At 52.2% G+C, this 18,172-nt stretch overlaps 1 protein-coding gene across 1 annotated transcript in view; it reads left to right on the top strand.

Moving 5' to 3' along the window:
* LOC139241266 (rho GTPase-activating protein 33-like) overlaps positions 1–18,172 on the top strand; it is a 35,341-nt gene that overhangs the window by 15,779 nt on the left and 1,390 nt on the right. The window contains exons 5-9 of the mRNA XM_070869915.1: positions 5,467–5,609; positions 6,284–6,358; positions 11,677–12,183; positions 14,562–14,914; positions 18,027–18,172. The exon at positions 18,027–18,172 is cut by the window's right edge and continues 1,390 nt beyond it. Coding sequence (XP_070726016.1) covers positions 5,467–5,609; positions 6,284–6,358; positions 11,677–12,183; positions 14,562–14,914; positions 18,027–18,172 — 1,224 coding nt within the window. The remainder of the gene's footprint in view (positions 1–5,466; positions 5,610–6,283; positions 6,359–11,676; positions 12,184–14,561; positions 14,915–18,026) is intronic.

Here is an 18,172-nt window from a genome sequence, read left to right on the forward strand (position 1 = left end):
TACCATTGCCCGACATAAACTCCTGGAATTCATGGCTGGTAAAACACGGGCCATTGTCGCTGACCAGGATGTCCGGCAAGCCGTGGGTCGCGAAAACCGTACGCAGACTCTCCACGGTGATGGATGTCGCGCATAATATGATGCATTCGAGTATGCATCAACAATGATCAGGAACATTTTTCCCATGAACGGGCCCGCATATTCTACGTGAATACATGACTAGGGCCTGGTGGGCCAGGGCCACGGGCTGAGTGGAGCCTCCCTGGGGGCATTACCCAGCTGGGCACACGTCGTGCACCTGCGAACCCAGTGTTCCAGGTCTGAGTCAATCTCTAGCCACCATACATGTGACCGGGCAATGGCCTTCATTAAAACGATGCCAGGGTGCTCGCTGTGGAGTTCCCTGATGAACGCTTCCCTTCCTTTCTGGGGCATGACTACCCGGCTGCCCCATAGCAGGCAGTCAGCTTGGATGGAGAGCTCATCCATCCGTCTCGGAAACGGTCTCACCTCCTCTGGGCACGCCCTGTGTGCGGGCGCCCAATCCCCAGTCAGGACACATTTATTAATCAGGGATAGGAGGGGTCTCTGTTGGTCCAGAGTTTGATCTGGCAGGCTGTGATGGGGGAGCCTGCACTGTCAAAAGCCTCAACGGCCATGACCATCTCAGCGCTTTGCTCCGTTGCCCCCTCGGTGGTGGCCAGTGGGAGCCTGCTGAGCGCGTCAGCGCAATTTTCGGTGCCTGGCCGGTGCCGTATGGTGTAGTCATACGCAGCCAGCGTGAGAGCCCATCGCTGTATGCGAGCTGACGCATTGGCATTGACAGCCTTGCTGTCGGACAACAGGGATGTTAATGGCTTGTGGTCCGTCTCTAGCTCGAACTGTCTACCGAAAAGGTACTTTGCATCTTTTTCACACGGTACACACACGCGAGTGCTTCCTTCTCGACCGCACTGTATCCACGCTCTGCCTGGGAGAGCGACCTTGAGGCGTAAGCCACCGGTTGGACTCGGCCGTCATCGTTACCCTGCTGCAAAACACACCCAACCCCGTAGGATGACGCATCGCATGTTAAGACCAGTTTTTTTACAGGGGTCATACAAAGTCAACAGTTTGTTGGAACACAGCAGGTTCCTCGCCCTATTCAAAGCCCGTTCTTGACAGTCCCCCCAAAACCATTCACACCCTTTACGGAGGAGCATGTGTAACGGCTCCAACAATGTGCTTAAGTTCGGCAGAAAGTTCCCGAAATAGTTCAAAAGACCCAGGAATGATCGCAACTCCGACGTGTTGCCGGGCCTGGGCGCCCGGCGAATTGCCTCAGTTTTTGATTCAGTGGGCCGGATCCCGTCTGTGGCAACCCTCCTGCCCAAAAACTCCACCTCTGGGGCCAAAAACACGCACTTGGCCTTTTTCAGCCGCAAGCCTACCCGTTCCAGTCGGCGTAACACCCCCTCCAGGTTGTGGAGGTGTTCTTCAGTGTCTCGGCCCGTTATAAGGATGTCGAATACGATTGTTCCAGGGAGGGATTTGAGCGAGCTTTCCATGTTTCTCTGAAAGATAGCTGCTGCCGAACGAATGCCAAACGGACACTTGTTGTAGATAAATAATCCCTTGTGCGTCGTGATGGTGGTCAGAAGCTTGGATTCTTCAGCCAGTTCCTGAGTCATGTCGGCCGAAGTGAGGTCCAACTTGGTGAACAGCTTTCCACCTGCCAGCGTGGCAAAAAGGTCCTCCGCTCTTGGAAGCGGATATTGGTCTTGCAGCGACACTCGGTTGATGGTGGCCTTGTAGTCGCCACAAATCCTGATCGAGCCATCTGCTTTGAGGACGGGAACAAAGAGACTTGCCCAGTCGCTGAATCCAACAGGCGAAATTATGCCCTCTCTGAGCAGCCTGTCCAGTTCACTTTCAATTTTCTCACGCATCACGTACAGCACCACTCTGGCTTTGTGGTGCACTGGTCTGGCGTCCGGAGTGATGTGTATCACTACTTTAGTGCCCTTGAACGTTCCGACACCGGGTTGAAACAGTGACTCGAATTTTTGCAAGACCTGCGAGCATGAATTTCGCACTACGGATGAAATTGCGTGCACATCCCCCCCATTTCCAATTCATCTCAGCTAGCCAACTCCTCCCCAAGAGCGCAGGGCCATTTCCCGGGACGATCCAGAGTGGCAGCCGGTTCTGTGATCCATTATGTGTTACCACCAAGTTTGCACTGCCCAGCACTGGGATGATCTCTTTGGTGTAAGTACGTAGCTGCGTCCCAATGCATTCCAGTTTGGGCCTGCTAGCTCTGTGTGGCCATAGTCTCTCAAATTGTTGGGTGCTCATAGTGACTGGCTAGCTCCCGTATCCAGCTCCATGTGCACTGGGATGCCATTCAATAAAACTTTCATCATCATGGGTGTTGTTTTAGTGTATGAGCTGTGGACGTCAGCCACGTGAACCCGCTGAACTTCAGCATCCATGGCTTTTCCCCAGGCATCAACCTGTATTGCAGACCCCTCGTCTGGTTCCTCTGTCTCGCAGATTAGTCTCGCCACAGCCTTTTTGCACATCCTGGCCAAGTGCCCACTGACGTTACAAATCCTACAGGTATATTGCTGGAACCTGCAGCTTTTCGCAGTATGTCTACCCCCACACCTCCAGCATGAGCTGAGATTGTTATTAACAAAGGGACTGTTACCAGGCATTCCTCTCTGATTGCCCATTTGGTTATTTCTAAGCACTCTGATGGTGAGTGTTAATGGTCCTATCACGGGTCGCATTGTTCCTCGTGATGGCGTGAATTGCCGATCCCCTTTCCATTGCCCTTGTTGTGGGCCCACCCTAGAGTCTGTTGCTGCCTGGGCAGTTTCGAAATGCCCTTGCCTGCCTGCGGGGTCCCGAGCCGCGTTCACCATGTTAACTCTCTGGTCCATCGCCACGTTGGGACCAGGGCTGCGCACGTAAATTAGCTTGGTCTCCTCTTCCCCTGCCATGAAGGTCTGAGCTATCAATGCCGCCCCTTCTAAAGTCAAGTCCTTGGTCTCTATGAGCTTCCTGAAAATCCCGGCATGATCAATGCCCTCAATGAAGAAATCCCTTAACATCTCCCCCCTGCAGGCTCTGTGAACTTACAGAGACTGGCCAAGCGCCGCAGGTCCGCAACGAAGTCCAAGACGTTTTGTCCCTCCCGACGCCGGTGTGTGTAGAACCGGTGCCGGGCCATGTGTACGCTACTTGCCGGCTTGAGATGCTCACTGATCAGCTGGCTGAGCTCTTCAAAGGACTTATCCACTGGCTTTTGGGGTGCGAGCAGGTCTTTCATCAGCGCAACTGGTCAGTAGATGCACCCTCCGCTTGTCAGCCGCTGCCGCTCCCAGCCAGTCCTTCGTGACGAAACTCTGCTGGAGTCTTTCCACGAAGTCGTCCCAGTCCTCTCCCACACAGTAACGTTCCTCTGTGCTCCCGGTGGCCATCCTCGTGGTTCGGTGATTCCCGTTTCTCGTCGCCAGATGTGGTGTCCCTTACTACAAACTCACACGAGGCATGTACTGCAGACACAGTCACTACGTGAACTTAACCTTTATTCCCAGGACCAAAGAGTGCTGACCCTGGGTGGGACCTCCCCTTTTATACCTGGAAACCCAGGTGAGGAGTGTCTCCCACAAGCTCGCCCCCTGTGGTCAGGGTGTGCATTTCCAGGGTATAAGTACAGTGTACAGGAGTTGCTTGAAGGTTAGTTACATGACGATTACCGTCGCATGATGGTGACATACATGACACAGATCACAATAACTCGCTCCATAATAAAAATTATGCTTATCTCACGGATAGAACGTGAGTCGAAACACCTCCCCTTGATATTCAACGGCATTCCCATCGCCGAATCCCCCACCATTAACGTCCTGGGGGTGACCATTGACCAGAAACTTAACTGGACCAGCCGCATAAATACTGTGGCAACAAGGGCGGGTCAGAGGCCGGGTATTGTGTGTCGAGTGTCTCACCTCCTGACTCCCCAAAGCCTCTCCACCATCTACAAGACACAAGTCAGGAGTGTGAGGGAACACTCCCCACTTGCCTGGATGAGTGCAGCTCCAGCAACACTCGAGAAGCTCGACACCATCCAGGACAAAGCAGCCCGCTCGATGGGCACGTTACCCACCACCTCCAACACTCACTCCCTCCACCACCTCCAACACTCACTCCCTCCACCACCTCCAACACTCACTCCCTCCACCACCTCCAACGCTCACTCCCTCCACCACCGGCGCACCGTGGCTGCGGTGTGCACCGTCTACAAGATGCACCGCGGCAACTCGCCAAGGCTTCTTCGGCAGCACCTCCCAAACCCGCCACCTCTACCCGCCTCGAAGGACAAGGGCAGCAGGTCCATAGGAACACCACCCCCTCCACATTCCCCTCCCAGTCACACACACACCATCCCTCGACTTGGAAATATATCGGCCGTTCCTTCATCGTCGCTGGGTCACAATCCTGGAACTCCCTCCCTAACAGCACTGTGGGAGCACCTTCACCACACGGACTGCAGCGGTTCAAGAAGGAGGCTCACCACCTTCTCAAGGGCAATTAGGCTGAACAGTCCAATACGAGAACCACAGTCCCTGTCACAGGTGGGACAGACAGTGGTTGAGGGAAGGGGAGGGTGGGACTGGTTTGCCGCACGCTCCTTCCACTGCCTGCGCTTGGTTTCTGCACGCTCTCGGCGATGAGACTCGAGGTGCTCAGCGCCCTCCCGGATGCACTCCCTCCACTTAGGGCGGACTGGTCTTTGGCCCAAGGACTCCCAGGTGTCGGTGGGGATGTTGCACTTTATCAGGGAAGCTTTGAGGGTGGTCCCTTGTAACGTTTCCTCTGCCCACCTTTGGCTCGTTTGCCCGTGAAGGAGTTCCGAGTAGAGCGCTCGCTTTGGGGAGTCTCGTGTCGGGGACATGCGGACAATGTGGCCCTGCCCAGTGGAGCTGGTCGAGTGTGGTCAGTGCTTCGATGCTGGGGATGTTGGGCCTGGTCGAGGACGCTAACATTGGTGCGTCTGTCCTCCCGGGGGATTTGCAGGATCTTGCAGATGTTATGTCTATGATGTACCTATGAACGACTCCACGAGGCAATGTGTTGGTCCTTTATTCGTAACACCAGAGTGAGGCAGCCACATGGTGGCTATCCTTTCATACAGCCCCTGCCACCAGGGCAGGAAACCCCAGTCTCCACCAGTTGCACCCTCTAGTGGTGCCAGCATAGTATATACACAGTGTAAACCTTATTTTTAGTACATCAGGTAACAAGTCTCCATCTTATGCAACAATATAGTGATTACACAGAGAGTATATCTGTAGTCTGCATATATCACATCGGAGGCATCGTTGGTATTTTTCCAGTGACTTGAGGTGTCTGCTGTATATGGTCTCACAGCAAGCCCTGGCTAACTGCCTGTTGCCCCACTCACTCTCTCCGCAGGAGGAGGAACGTCATCAAGATGCGGAAGACCGGAGGAGGGAGCTGGAAAACCTTCTTCACCCTAGGGAAGGTGCCGGGATCATCCCGGAGAAAATCCCAGCCGGAAACAGGCGGCCTGTTCAACATCACAGAGACAGACGCAGGTACCAGCACCCGGACTAATTTCCTCAGTTACCTCGATCCACGACCCGCACTTAAATCCAACACTCCCACATACCATACCGTGTGTAGTTAGATACAGAGTTACGCTCCCTCTCCACTGTCCCATCAAACACTCCCAGGGCAGGAACCGGGGGTTAGATACAGAGTAAAGCTCCCTCTACACTGTCCCATCAAACACTCCCAGGGCAGGTACAGGGGGTTAGATACAGAGTAAAGCTCCCTCTACACTGTCCCATCAAACACTCCCAGGGCAGGTACAAGGGGTTAGATACAGAGTAAAGCTCCCTCTACACTGTCCCATCAAACGCTCCCAGGGCAGGTACAGGGGGTTAGTTACAGAGTAAAGCTCCCTCTACACTGTCCCATCAAACACTCCCAGGGCAGGTACAGGGGGTTAGATACAGAGTAAAGCTCCCTCTATACTGTCCCATCAAACACTCCCAGGGCAGGTACAGGGGGTTAGATACAGAGTAAAGCTCCCTCTACACTGTCCCATCAAACACTCCCAGGGCAGGTACAGGGGGTTAGATACAGAGTAAAGCTCCCTCTACACTGTCCCATCAAACACTCCCAGGATAGGTACAGGACAGGGTTAGATTTAAAATAGAGGGATTTGATTCCCAGGCGGACAGTAAATCTCTCTCCCTTCCCACAGGCTCCAGAGTGGAGACGGTAACCCTTCGATCGGCTCGGAGTGAGGAATCTCTCTCTTCACAGCACAGTGGCACAGGTATGGCTGCAGCATTTACTTTATTGTTTGAGTCCAACCCAGGGGGAGGGCACGTCCCATGTTCCGTCCCTGGGCTGGGAGGAGTTATCTGGCCACACTGCCCTGGGTAATGGAGAGCTTCAGCTGCCAGGATTGTGTGGCCATTGAGTGGGGAAAATTTGGGTATTGGCCAGGTTCCTCCCACTCCCACCAACCAATCAGCTCCCCCTTCCCATCTCCCTGTCTCAGTCAAATAATTCAGCCCATAACCCAGGCCGACACTCCCAGTGTAGGTGCTGAGGGAACGCCGCATTGACGGAGGGGCAGTACTGAGGGAGCGCCGCACTGTCGGAGGGGCAGTACTGAGGGAGCGCCGCACTGTCGGAGGGGCGGTACTGAGGGAGCGCAGTACTGAGGGAGCGCCGCACTGTCGGAGGTGCCGTCTTTCGAATAAGACATTAATTCTGTTGTGGAAAAATATTTCCAAGACTATAATATATAAAGAGAGGTTTATTAAATCGGAGACAAAGCTTTGGGAGAAGTGTTAAAGACCCCTGTCTTTGAACCATCTTCTCAAATTGGTATCTGCAGTGAAGTCCTTTTATCTTACAAATTACGTCACTTTACAACACATGCTTTAGCACTACAAAGCTTTGACTTATCGAAGGCTAAGCTTTTGATATAACCCATCCTGCATTGTGACAGGGCAGTATAAACAAGTGCAGGCTTTTGACACCGGTATAAACAAACATACCTAGCACTTAACTCTCCAGTGTTCATTATCTCACTTTCCAATCTCCAGCATAATGCATCAGTATTGTCCCTTACAAAATTCATTTAAAGAGGAAAATAAAACAAATGTTTGGTCCCGTATACAATCAAATATATGTCCAAAAATCCGCTCCAACAATTCGATGCCATGTCTGCCCTGTCCGGTGCACATAAAAGATCCCACAGCACTATTTGGAAGAAGAGCAGGGGGAGTTCTCCCCAGTGTCCTGGGGCCAATATTTATCCCTCAACCAACATCACTAACACAGACGATCCGGGTCATTATCACATTGCTGTGTGTGGGAGCTTGCTGTGCGCAAATTGGCTGCCGTGTTTCCCACATTACACTCCATGATGGGGCAGGTGGTTGTGAGCCTGGTAGATGAACTGGTAATGTGGGGTGTGATTGTTAAACCTTTGTTAATAAACCAACTTGTTCTCAATAGCGATGTGTTGCTACGATGCTTAAGCAAAGAATCGATTTCTGGTTGCACTTCAGTCCCACACTCCTGATCTTCGGGCACCCTGTGCGGAGGGGAGCGGGTAGGTCTGAGGGCCTCCTCATAGGACTGCTCCTGGGCACGGCCAAGGGGGCCATCAGCCGGTCCAGGCAGCGGGCGGTCGAGGGGGTCGTTCTGCCCGACTGCCTGCCTCTCTCCCGCGGTTACATCCGAGCCAGGGTGTCCCTGGAGATGGAGCACGCGGTGTCCACCGGTACGCTCGCGGCCTTCCGCGAGAGGTGGGCGCCGGAGGGACTGGAGAGCATCATCGCCCCCAGCAACCAAATTTTAATTTGATAGGTTTAAGTTCACTAACGTTTTATTTGTTAATTTAGCTATTCCGGTTAGCCTTTAATCGGGGGGGGCACTTGATTTAAGTTCTATCGAAAATAGTCGTAGAGCTGTTGAGTTGGAAGTGGCTTAGCCAGTCACGTGATAGAAACATGGAAAATAGGTGCAGGAGTAGGCCATTCAGCCCTTCGAGCCTGCACCACCATTCCCTCAGTACCCCTTTCCTGCTTTCTCTCCATACCCCTTGATCCCTTTAGACGTAAGGGCCGCATCTAACTCCCTTTTGAATATATCCAACGAACTGGCATCAACAACTTTCTGTGGTAGAGAATTCCACAGGTTCACAATTCTCTGGGTGAAGAAGTTTCTCCTCATCTCGGTCCTAAATGGCTTACCCCTTATCCTTAGACTGTGACCCCTGGTTCTAGACTTCCCCAACATCGGGAACATTCTTCCTGCATCTAACCTGTCCAGTCTCGTCAGAATTTTATATGTTATATGGGGTAGCATTGCTGGTTAAGGAGGAAATTAAGGCAATAGTTCGGAAGGACATTAGCTTGGATGATGTGGAATCTATATGGGTAGAGCTGCAGAATACCAAAGGGCAAAAAACGTTAGTGGGAGTTGTGTACAGACCTCCAAAATAGTAGTAGTGATGTTCGGGAGGGCATCAAACATGAAATTAGGGGTGCGTGCAATAAAGGTGCAGCAGTTATAATGGGTGACTTTAATATGCATGTAGATTGGGTTAACCAAACTGGAAGCAATACGGTGGAGGAGGATTTCCTGGAGTGCATAAGGGATGGTTTTTTTAGACCAATATGTCGAGGAACCAACTAGGGGGGAGGCCATCTTAGACTGGGTGTTGTGTAATGAGAGAGGATTAATTAGCAATCTCGTGCGAGACCCCTTGGGGAAGAGTGACCATAATATGGTGGAATTCTGCATTAGGATGGAGAATGAAACAGTTAATTCAGAGACCATGGTCCAGAACTTAAAGAAGGGTAACTTTGAAGGTATGAGGCGTGAATTGGCTAGGATAGATTGGCGAATGATACTGAAGTGGTTGACTGTGGATGGGCAATGGCAGACATTTAGAGACCGCATGGATGAACTACAACAATTGTACATTCCTGTCTGGCGTAAAAATAAAAAAGAGAAGGTGGCTCAACCGTGGCTATCAAGGGAAATCAGGGATAGTATTAAAGCCAAGGAAGTGGCATACAAATTGGCCAGAAATAGCAGAGAACCCGGGGACTGGGAGAAATTTAGAACTCAGCAGAGGAGGACAAAGGGTTTGATTAGGGCAGGGAAAATGGAGTACGAGAAGAAGCTTGCAGGGAACATTAAGACGGATTGCAAAAGTTTCAATAGATATGTAAAGAGAAAAAGGTTAGTAAAGACAAACGTAGGTCCCCTGCAGTCAGAATCAGGGGAAGTCATAACAGGGAACAAAGAAATGGCAGACCAATTGAACAAGTACTTTGGTTTGGTATTCACTGAGGAGGACACAAATAATCTTCCGGATATAAAAGGGGTCGGAGGGTCTAGTAAGGAGGAGGAACTGAGGGAAATCCTTATTAGTCGGGAAATTGTGTTGGGGAAATTGATGGGATTGAAGGCCGATAAATCCCCAGGGCCTGATGGACTGCATCCCAGAGTACTGAAGGAGGTGGCCTTGGAAATAGTGGATGCATTGACAGTCATTTTCCAACATTCCATTGACTCTGGATCAGTTCCTATGGAGTGGAGGGTAGCCAATGTAACCCCACTTTTTAAAAAAGGAGGGAGAGAGATAACAGGGAATTATAGACCGGTCAGCCTGACATCGGTAGTGGGTAAAATGATGGAATCAATTATTAAGGATGTCATAGCAGTGCATTTGGAAAGAGGTGATGTGATAGGTCCAAGTCAGCATGGATTTGTGAAAGGGAAATCATGCTTGACAAATCTTCTGGAATTTTTTGAGGATGTTTCCAGTAGAGTGGACAAGGGAGAACCAGTTGATGTGGTATATTTGGACTTTCAGAGGGCTTTCGACAAGGTCCCACACAAGAGATTAATGTGCAAAGTGTAAGCACATGGGATTGGGGGTAGTGTGCTGACATGGATTGAGAACTGGTTGTCAGACAGGAAGCAAAGAGTAGGAGTAAATGGGGACTTTTCAGAATGGCAGGCAGTGACTAGTGGGGTACCGCAAGGTTCTGTGCTGGGGCTCCAGCTGTTTACACTGTATATTAATGATTTAGACGAGGGGATTAAATGTAGTATCTCCAAATTTGCGGATGACACTAAGTTGGGTGGCAGTGTGAGCTGCGAGGAGGATGCTATGAGGCTGCAGAGTGAATTGGACAGGTTAGGTGAGTGGGCAAATGCATGGCAGATGAAGTATAATGTGGATAAATGTGAGGTTATCCACTTTGGTGGTAAAAACAGAGAGACAGACTATTATCTGAATAGTGACAGATTAGGAAAAGGGGAGGTGCAACGAGACCTGGGTGTCATGGTACATCAGTCATTGAAGGTTGGCATGCAGGTACAGCAGGTGGTTAAGAAAGCAAATGGCATGTTGGCCTTCATAGCGAGAGGATATGAGTACAGGGGCAGGGAGGTGTTGCTACAGTTGTACAGGGCCTTGGTGAGGCCACACCTGGAGTATTGTGCACAGTTTTGGTCTCCTAACCTGAGGAAGGACATTCTTGCTATTGAGGGAGTGCAGCGAAGGTTCACCAGACTGATTCCCGGGATGGTGGGACTGACCTATCAAGAAAGACTGGATCAACTGGGCTTGTATTCACTGGAGTTCAGAAGAATGAGAGGGGACCTCATAGAAACGTTTAAAATTCTGACGGGGTTAGACAGGTTAGATGCAGGAAGAATGTTCCCAATGTTGGGGAAGTCCAGAACCAGGGGTCACAGTCTAAGGATAAGGGGGAAGCCATTTAGGACCGAGATGAGGAGAAACTTCTTCACCCAGAGAGTGGTGAACCTGTGGAATTCTCTACCACAGAAAGTTGTTGAGGCCAATTCACTCAATATATTAAAAAAGGAGTTAGATGGAGTCCTTACTACTCGGGGAATCAAGGGGTATGGTGAGAAAGCAGGAATGGGATATTGAAGTTGCATGTTCAGCCATGAACTCATTGAATGGCGGTGCAGGCTAGAAGGGCCGAATGGCCGACTCCTGCACCTATTTTCTATGTTTCTATGAGATCCCCTAAATTCTAAACTCCAGTGAATACAAGCCCAGTCGATCCAGTCTCTCCTCATATGTCAGTCCCGCCATCCCGGGAATCAGTCTGGTGAACCTTCGCTGCACTCCCTCAATAGCAAGAATGTCCTTCCTCAGATTAGGAGACCAAAACTGAACACAATATTCCAGGTGAGGCCTCACCAAGGCCCTGTACAACTGCAGTAAGACCTCCCTGCTCCTATACTCAAATCCTCTCGCTATGAAGGCCAAGATACCTTTTGCCGCCTGCTGTACCTACATGCCAACTTTCAATGACTGATGTTCACAAGACTCAATAAAACCCCGGTCCAGTTGGGTTCAGGGGGATCCACGATGGGGCAGGTGGTTGTGAGCCTGGTGGATGAACTGGCAATATGTCGTGTGACGGTTAAACCTTTTGCCAATAAACCAACTAGTTCTCAACAGCAATGTGTTGCTGCAAATTCTTCGGCAAAGATCCCACCCGGCAAATACATTCCAGGGACGTCTGTCCTCAGGGAGGTGGAAGCTATGGCAGTGCAATTCTTTCTCTTCTGTCTCCACAGGTGCCTCTCGCCTCCGCGATCTGCGACGACGGCGTTCGAGTGGCGACGCCGTGTCCGTGTCGGGCGATCCACGTTCGCTCGCCAAGTTCCAGCCCCAATCGCCCCCCGGCAGCGAGGACCAAGAGGACATCTACGTGCTGCCCGAGGCTGCCCCCTGCCCCCTGCCACCCCCGCCTCCACCTCCCCACGCCCCGGATCGAGCCTCCAAACCTGTCTCCTTCACCCGCCCACCGCCGCCGTCCGCCCTCACCCCGCCCTCAGGGGGCGCCTCGCTGGATGTCTCGCAGCCCCTGGCCGTCACCGTGCCCGCCAAGGTGCTGGACATGCTGGGCAGCCGGGCGGGCGAGCCCCAGGCCTCGGCCTGCTCCGGCGGCCGCACCATCTCCCTGCTCCTCGCCGACTGCCACTTCCTGCCGGAGGGGCCCCGCAAGCTGGCGGCCGGCGAGCCGCAGCTCAAAGGGCAGGCGGACGGCCCCGGGCCGCAGGATCAGCCGAGGTCGCAGAACGGTGAGTGCTCGTCTCTGGCGGTCGTTTCCCAACAACTGCCGTCCGTCCGCGCTCGGCGACAGAGGCTCACAGATTTGAAGGTAGCAGCCCAGGTGGATAAGGTGGTTCAGAAGGCGTACGGAATACTTGCCTTTATTGGCCGAGGCATGGAATACAAGAGCAGGGAGGTTATGCTTGAACTGTATAAAACACCGGTTAGGCCACAGCTGGAGTACTGCGTGCAGTTCTGGTCACCGCATTACAGGAAGGATGTGATTGCACTGGAGAGGGTACAGAGGAGATTTACCAGGATGTTGCACTGGAGAGGGTACAGAGGAGATTTACCAGGATGTTGCACTGGAGAGGGTACAGAGGAGATTTACCAGGATGTTGCACTAGAGAGGGTACAGAGGAGATTTACCAGGATGTTGCACTGGAGAGGGTACAGAGGAGATTTACCAGGATGTTGCACTGGAGAGGGTACAGAGGAGATTTACCAGGATGTTGCACTGGAGGGGGTACAGAGGAGATTTACCAGAATGTTGCACTGGAGAGGGTACAGAGGAGATTTACCAGGATGTTGCACTAGAGAGGGTGCAGAGGAGATTTACCAGGATGTTGCACTAGAGAGGGTACAGAGGAGATTTACCAGGATGTTGCACTGGAGAGGGTACAGAGGAGATTTACCAGGATGTTGCACTGGAGAGGGTACAGAGGAGATTTACCAGGATGTTGCACTGGAGGGGGTACAGAGGAGATTTACCAGAATGTTGCACTGGAGAGGGTACAGAGGAGATTTACCAGGATGTTGCACTAGAGAGGGTGCAGAGGAGATTTACCAGGATGTTGCACTAGAGAGGGTACAGAGGAGATTTACCAGGATGTTGCACTATAGAGGGTACAGAGGAGATTTACCAGGATGTTGCACTAGAGAGGGTACAGAGGAGATTTACCACGATGTTGCACTAGAGAGGGTACAGAGGGGATTTACCAGGATGTTGCACTAGAGAGGGTACAGAGGAGATTTATCAGGATGTTGCACTGGAGAGGGACAGAGGAGATTTACCAGGAAGTTGCACTGGAGAGGGTACAGAGGAGATTTACCAGGATGTTGCCAGGACTGGAGAATTTTAGCGATGAGGAAAGATTGGATAGGCTGGGGTTGTTTACTTTGGAACAGAGGAGGCTGAGGGGAGACCTGATTGAGGTGTATAAAATGATGAGGGGCCTGGATAGAGTGGATAGGACGGACCTGTTTCCCTGGGCAGAGGGGTCAACAACCAGGGGGCACAGATTGAAAGTAATTGGGAGGGGGTTTGAGGGGAAATGTCTTCACCCAGAGGGTGGTGGGGGTCTGGGGGGGAACTCACTGCCTGAAAGGGTGGTAGAGGCAGAAACCCTCACCACATTTGGATGTACACTTGAAGTGCTGTAACCTGCAGGGCTACGGACCCAGAGCTGGAAAGTGGGATTAGGCTGGGTAGCTCTTGGTCAGCCGGGGCAACACGGACACGATGGGCCGAATGGCCTCCTTCTGTACTGTAAATTTCTCTGATATTTAATTTGTATGATCCGCACAACCCCCTTATCAGACTTACGGAGATATTAGGGCATTTGACCGAACGGTTTTAACGAACGTTTTGAAGGAGGAGAGAGAGGCGGAGAGATTTAGGAAGGGAGTTCCAGAGCTTGGGGCCCAGGCAGCTGGAGGCACGGCCACCAATGGTGGAGCGATGGAAATCGGGGGATGGGCAAGAGGGCAGAATTGGAGGAGCGCAGAGATCACGGAGGGTGTAGCGACTGGAGGAGGTTACAGAGATAGGGAGGGGTGTAGGGGCTGGAGGAGGTTACAGAGATAGGGAGGGGTGTAGAGGCTGGAGGGGGTTACAGAGATAGGGAGGGGTGTAGGGGCTGGAGGAGGTTACAGAGATGGGGAGGGGGCGAGGACCATGGAGGGATTGGCAAATAAGGATGAGAATTTTGAAATCGAGGCGTTTAACCGGGATCCAATGTCGGTCAGCGAGCACGGGGTGATGGGTGAGTGGGGCTGGGTGCGAGTTCGGCAGAGTCAGTGCCCTAAGGAGAATTGGAGTGTCGGGGAGGGCAAGGAATGGAGGTGGGGTAGGGAGGAGAGATGGAGTGTCGATGAGGGGAGGGAGGGGCGGATAGGGGGAGGGGACAGCGAGTGTGGATTCGGTGGGGGTGGAGTGGGAGCGAAGGGGAGCGGGGTGAGGGGAGTGTATGGGTAGCGGAGGGACTGGTTGTGGAGGGGATGGGGTGGAGGAGGGGATAGTGGAGGGGAGGGTTGGGGCATGCGGAGGTTTGGAGGAGATGGGCTGGAGGGGAGGGACCGGAGGTTGTCCAGGGAAAGGCTTGAATCGTTCTGTGTTGTGTTCCAGCTCTGTGTCCGCCCTCCTACCAGACAATGGCCGCCCTTTCCGCCTCAGCGACTCGCCATGTCCCTCCTCCGCCGCCCCCCAAGAACCCGGCCCGGTTGATGGCCCTGGCGCTAACCGAACGGGCTCACCAGGCGACGCGGCAATCGACCAATCCGTGGGAGGAGCACTGGTCGCCAGAGCCGGCCCCCGTGGCAGCGCCCTACGCCCAGCCCGAGCCTGAGCCGGCGGCCCCCCACCTCCACAGCCCGCTCTACTCCACCGTGGACCCATTGAGGAGAACATCGCCCCGGGATCTCTCTCCGTCGGACAACGAGATCGGCCCTGGGAATCGGCTCGACAAACTGGCTGCTCAGGTAATGCTCTACCCCGCTCCTTCCCCCTCCGACATCGAAACATAGAAAATAGGTGCAGGAGCAGGCCATTCAGCCCTTCTAGCCTGCACCGCCATTCAATGAGTTCATGGCTGAACATGAAACTTCAGTACCCCCTTCCTGCTTTCTCGCCATACCCCTTGATCCCCCGAGTAGTAAGGACTTCATCTAACTCCCTTTTGAATATATTTAGTGAATTGGCCTCAACTACTTTCTGTGGTAGAGAATTCCACAGGTTCACCACTCTCTGGGTGAAGAAATTCCTCCGCATCTCGGTCCTAAATGGCTTACCCCTTATCCTTAGACTGTGACCCCTGGTTCTGGACTTCCCCAACATCGGGAACATTCTTCCTGCATCTAACCTGTCTGAACCCATCAGAATTTTAAACGTTTCTATGAGGTCCCCTCTCATTCTTCTGAACTCCAGTGAATACAAGCCCAGTTGATCCAGTCTTTCTTGATAGGTCAGTCCCACCATCCCGGGAATCAGTCTGGTGAACCTTCGCTGCACTCCCTCAATAGCAAGAATGTCCTTCCTCAGATTAGGAGACCAAAACTGTACACAATACTCCAGGTGAGGCCTCACCAAGGCCCTGTACAACTGTAGTAACACCTCCCTGCTCCTATACTCAAATCCCCTCGCTATGAAGGCCAACATGCCATTTGCTTTCTTAACCGCCTGCTGTACCTGCATGCCAACCTTCAATGACTGATGTACCATGACACCCAGGTCTCGTTGCACCTCCCCTTTTCCTAATCTGTCACCATTCAGATAATAGTCCGTCTCTGTTTTTACCACCAAAGTGGATAACCTCACATTTATCCACATTATACTTCATCTGCCATGCATTTGCCCACTCACCTAACCTATCCAAGTCACTCTGCAGCCTCATAGCATCCTCCTCGCAGCTCACACTGCCACCCAACTTAGTGTCATCCGCAAATTTGGAGATACTACATTTAATCCCCTCGTCTAAATCATTAATGTACAGTGTAAACAGCTGGGGCCCCAGCACAGAACTTTGCGGTACCCCACTAGTCACTGCCTGCCATTCTGAAAAGTACCCGTTTACTCCTACTCTTTGCTTCCTGTCTGACAACCAGTTCTCAATCCACGTCAGCACACTACCCCCAATCCCATGTGCTCTAACTTTGCACATTAATCTCTTGTGTGGGACCTTGTCGAAAGCCTTCTGAAAGTCCAAATATACCACATCAACTGGTTCTCCCTTGTCCACTCTACTGGAAACATCCTCAAAAAATTCCAGAAGATTTGTCAAGCATGATTTCCCTTTCACAAATCCATGCTGACTTGGACCTATCATGTCACTATTTTCCAAATGCGCTGCTATGACATCCTTAATAATTGATTCCATCATTTTGCCCACTACTGAGGTCAGGCTGACCGGTCTATAATTCCCTGTTTTCTCTCTCCCTCCTTTTTTAAAAAGTGGGGTTACATTGGCTACCCTCCACTCCATAGGAACTGATCCAGAGTCAATGGAATGTTGGAAAATGACTGTCAATGCATCCGCTATTTCCAAGGCCACCTCCTTAAGTACTCTGGGATGCAGTCCATCAGGCCCTGGGGATTTATCGGCCTTCCATCCCATCAATTTCCCCAACACAATTTCCCGACTAATAAAGATTTCCCTCAGTTCCTCCTCCTTACGAGACCCTCTGACCCCTTTTATATCCGGAAGGTTGTTTGTGTCCTCCTGAGTGAATACCGAACCAAAGTACTTGTTCAATTGGTCTGCCATTTCTTTGTTCCCCGTTATGACTTCCCCTGATTCTGACTGCAGGGGACCTACGTTTGTCTTTACTAACCTTTTTCTCTTTACATATCTATTGAAACTTTTGCAATCCGTCTTAATGTTCCCTGCAAGCTTCTTCTCGTACTCCATTTTCCCTGCCCTAATCAAACCCTTTGTCCTCCTCTGCTGAGTTCTAAATTTCTCCCAGTCCCCGGGTTCTCTGCTATTTCTGGCCAATTTGTATGCCACTTCCTTGGCTTTAATACTATCCCTGATTTCCCTTGATAGCCACGGTTGAGCCACCTTCTCTTTTTTATTTTTACGCCAGACAGGAATGTACAATTGTTGTAGTTCATCCATGCGGTCTCTAAATGTCTGCCATTGCCCATCCACAGTCAACCACTTCAGTATCATTCGCCAATCTATCCTAGCCAATTCACGCCTCATACCTTCAAAGTTACCCTTCTTTAAGTTCTGGACCATGGTCTCTGAATTAACTGTTTCATTCTCCTTCCTAATGCAGAATTCCACCATATTATGGTCACTCTTCCCCAAGGGGCCTCGCACAATGAGATTGCTAATTAATCCTCTCTCATTACACAACACCCAGTCTAAGATGGCCTCCCCCCTAGTTGGTTCCTCGACATATTGGTCTAGAAAACCATCCCTTGTGCACTCCAGGGAATCCTTCTCCAGGTCGAGTAGGTTGGGCCTCTACTCATTGGAGTTCAGAAGAATGAGAGGTGATCTTATCGAGACGTATCAGATTATGAGGGGGCTCGACAAGGTGGATGCAGAGAGGATGTTCCCTCAGTACCGCCCCTCCGACAGTGCGGCGCTCCCTCAGTACTGCCCTCCGACAGTGCGGCAGTCCCTCAGTACTGCCCCTCTGACGGTGCGGCACTCCCTCAGTACTGCCCCTCCAACAGTGCGGCAGTCCCTCAGTACTGCCCCTCCGACGGTGCGGCACTCCCTCAGTACTGCCCCTCCGACAGTGCGGTACTCTCTCAGTACCGCCCCTCCGACAGTGCGGCACTCCCTCAGTACTGCCCCTCCGACAGTGCGGCGCTCCCTCAGTACTGCCCCTCCGACAGTGCGGCGTTCCCTCAGTACTGCCCCTCCGACGGTGCGGCACTCCCTCAGTACTGCCCCTCCGACAGTGCGGCGCTCCCTCAGTACTGCCCCTCCGACAGTGCGGCACTCCCTCAGTACTGCCCCTCCGACAGTGCAGAGTTCCATCAGTACTGCCCCTGCGACAGTGCGGAGTTCCCTCTGTGCGCGGGCAGGATTTGGGTGAATGATTCCCACAATGTTTTCTTCTCCTGTTTCCCGTCCAGGGTTCCGCTCTGCCCACGTCTCCGGGGACTCCGCCAGACGCCTATCCCGAAGCCGGTGTGAAACTCACCCAGTCGCTGCGCCGGCTGATCGCGCACTGCCATGTCCAGCGCTCGGCCCACCCGTCACCCGCCCCAGCCCCTCCCAC

This window comes from Pristiophorus japonicus, unplaced genomic scaffold, assembly GCF_044704955.1.
Source record: "Pristiophorus japonicus isolate sPriJap1 unplaced genomic scaffold, sPriJap1.hap1 HAP1_SCAFFOLD_1015, whole genome shotgun sequence".
Taxonomy (NCBI): Eukaryota; Metazoa; Chordata; class Chondrichthyes; family Pristiophoridae; genus Pristiophorus; species Pristiophorus japonicus.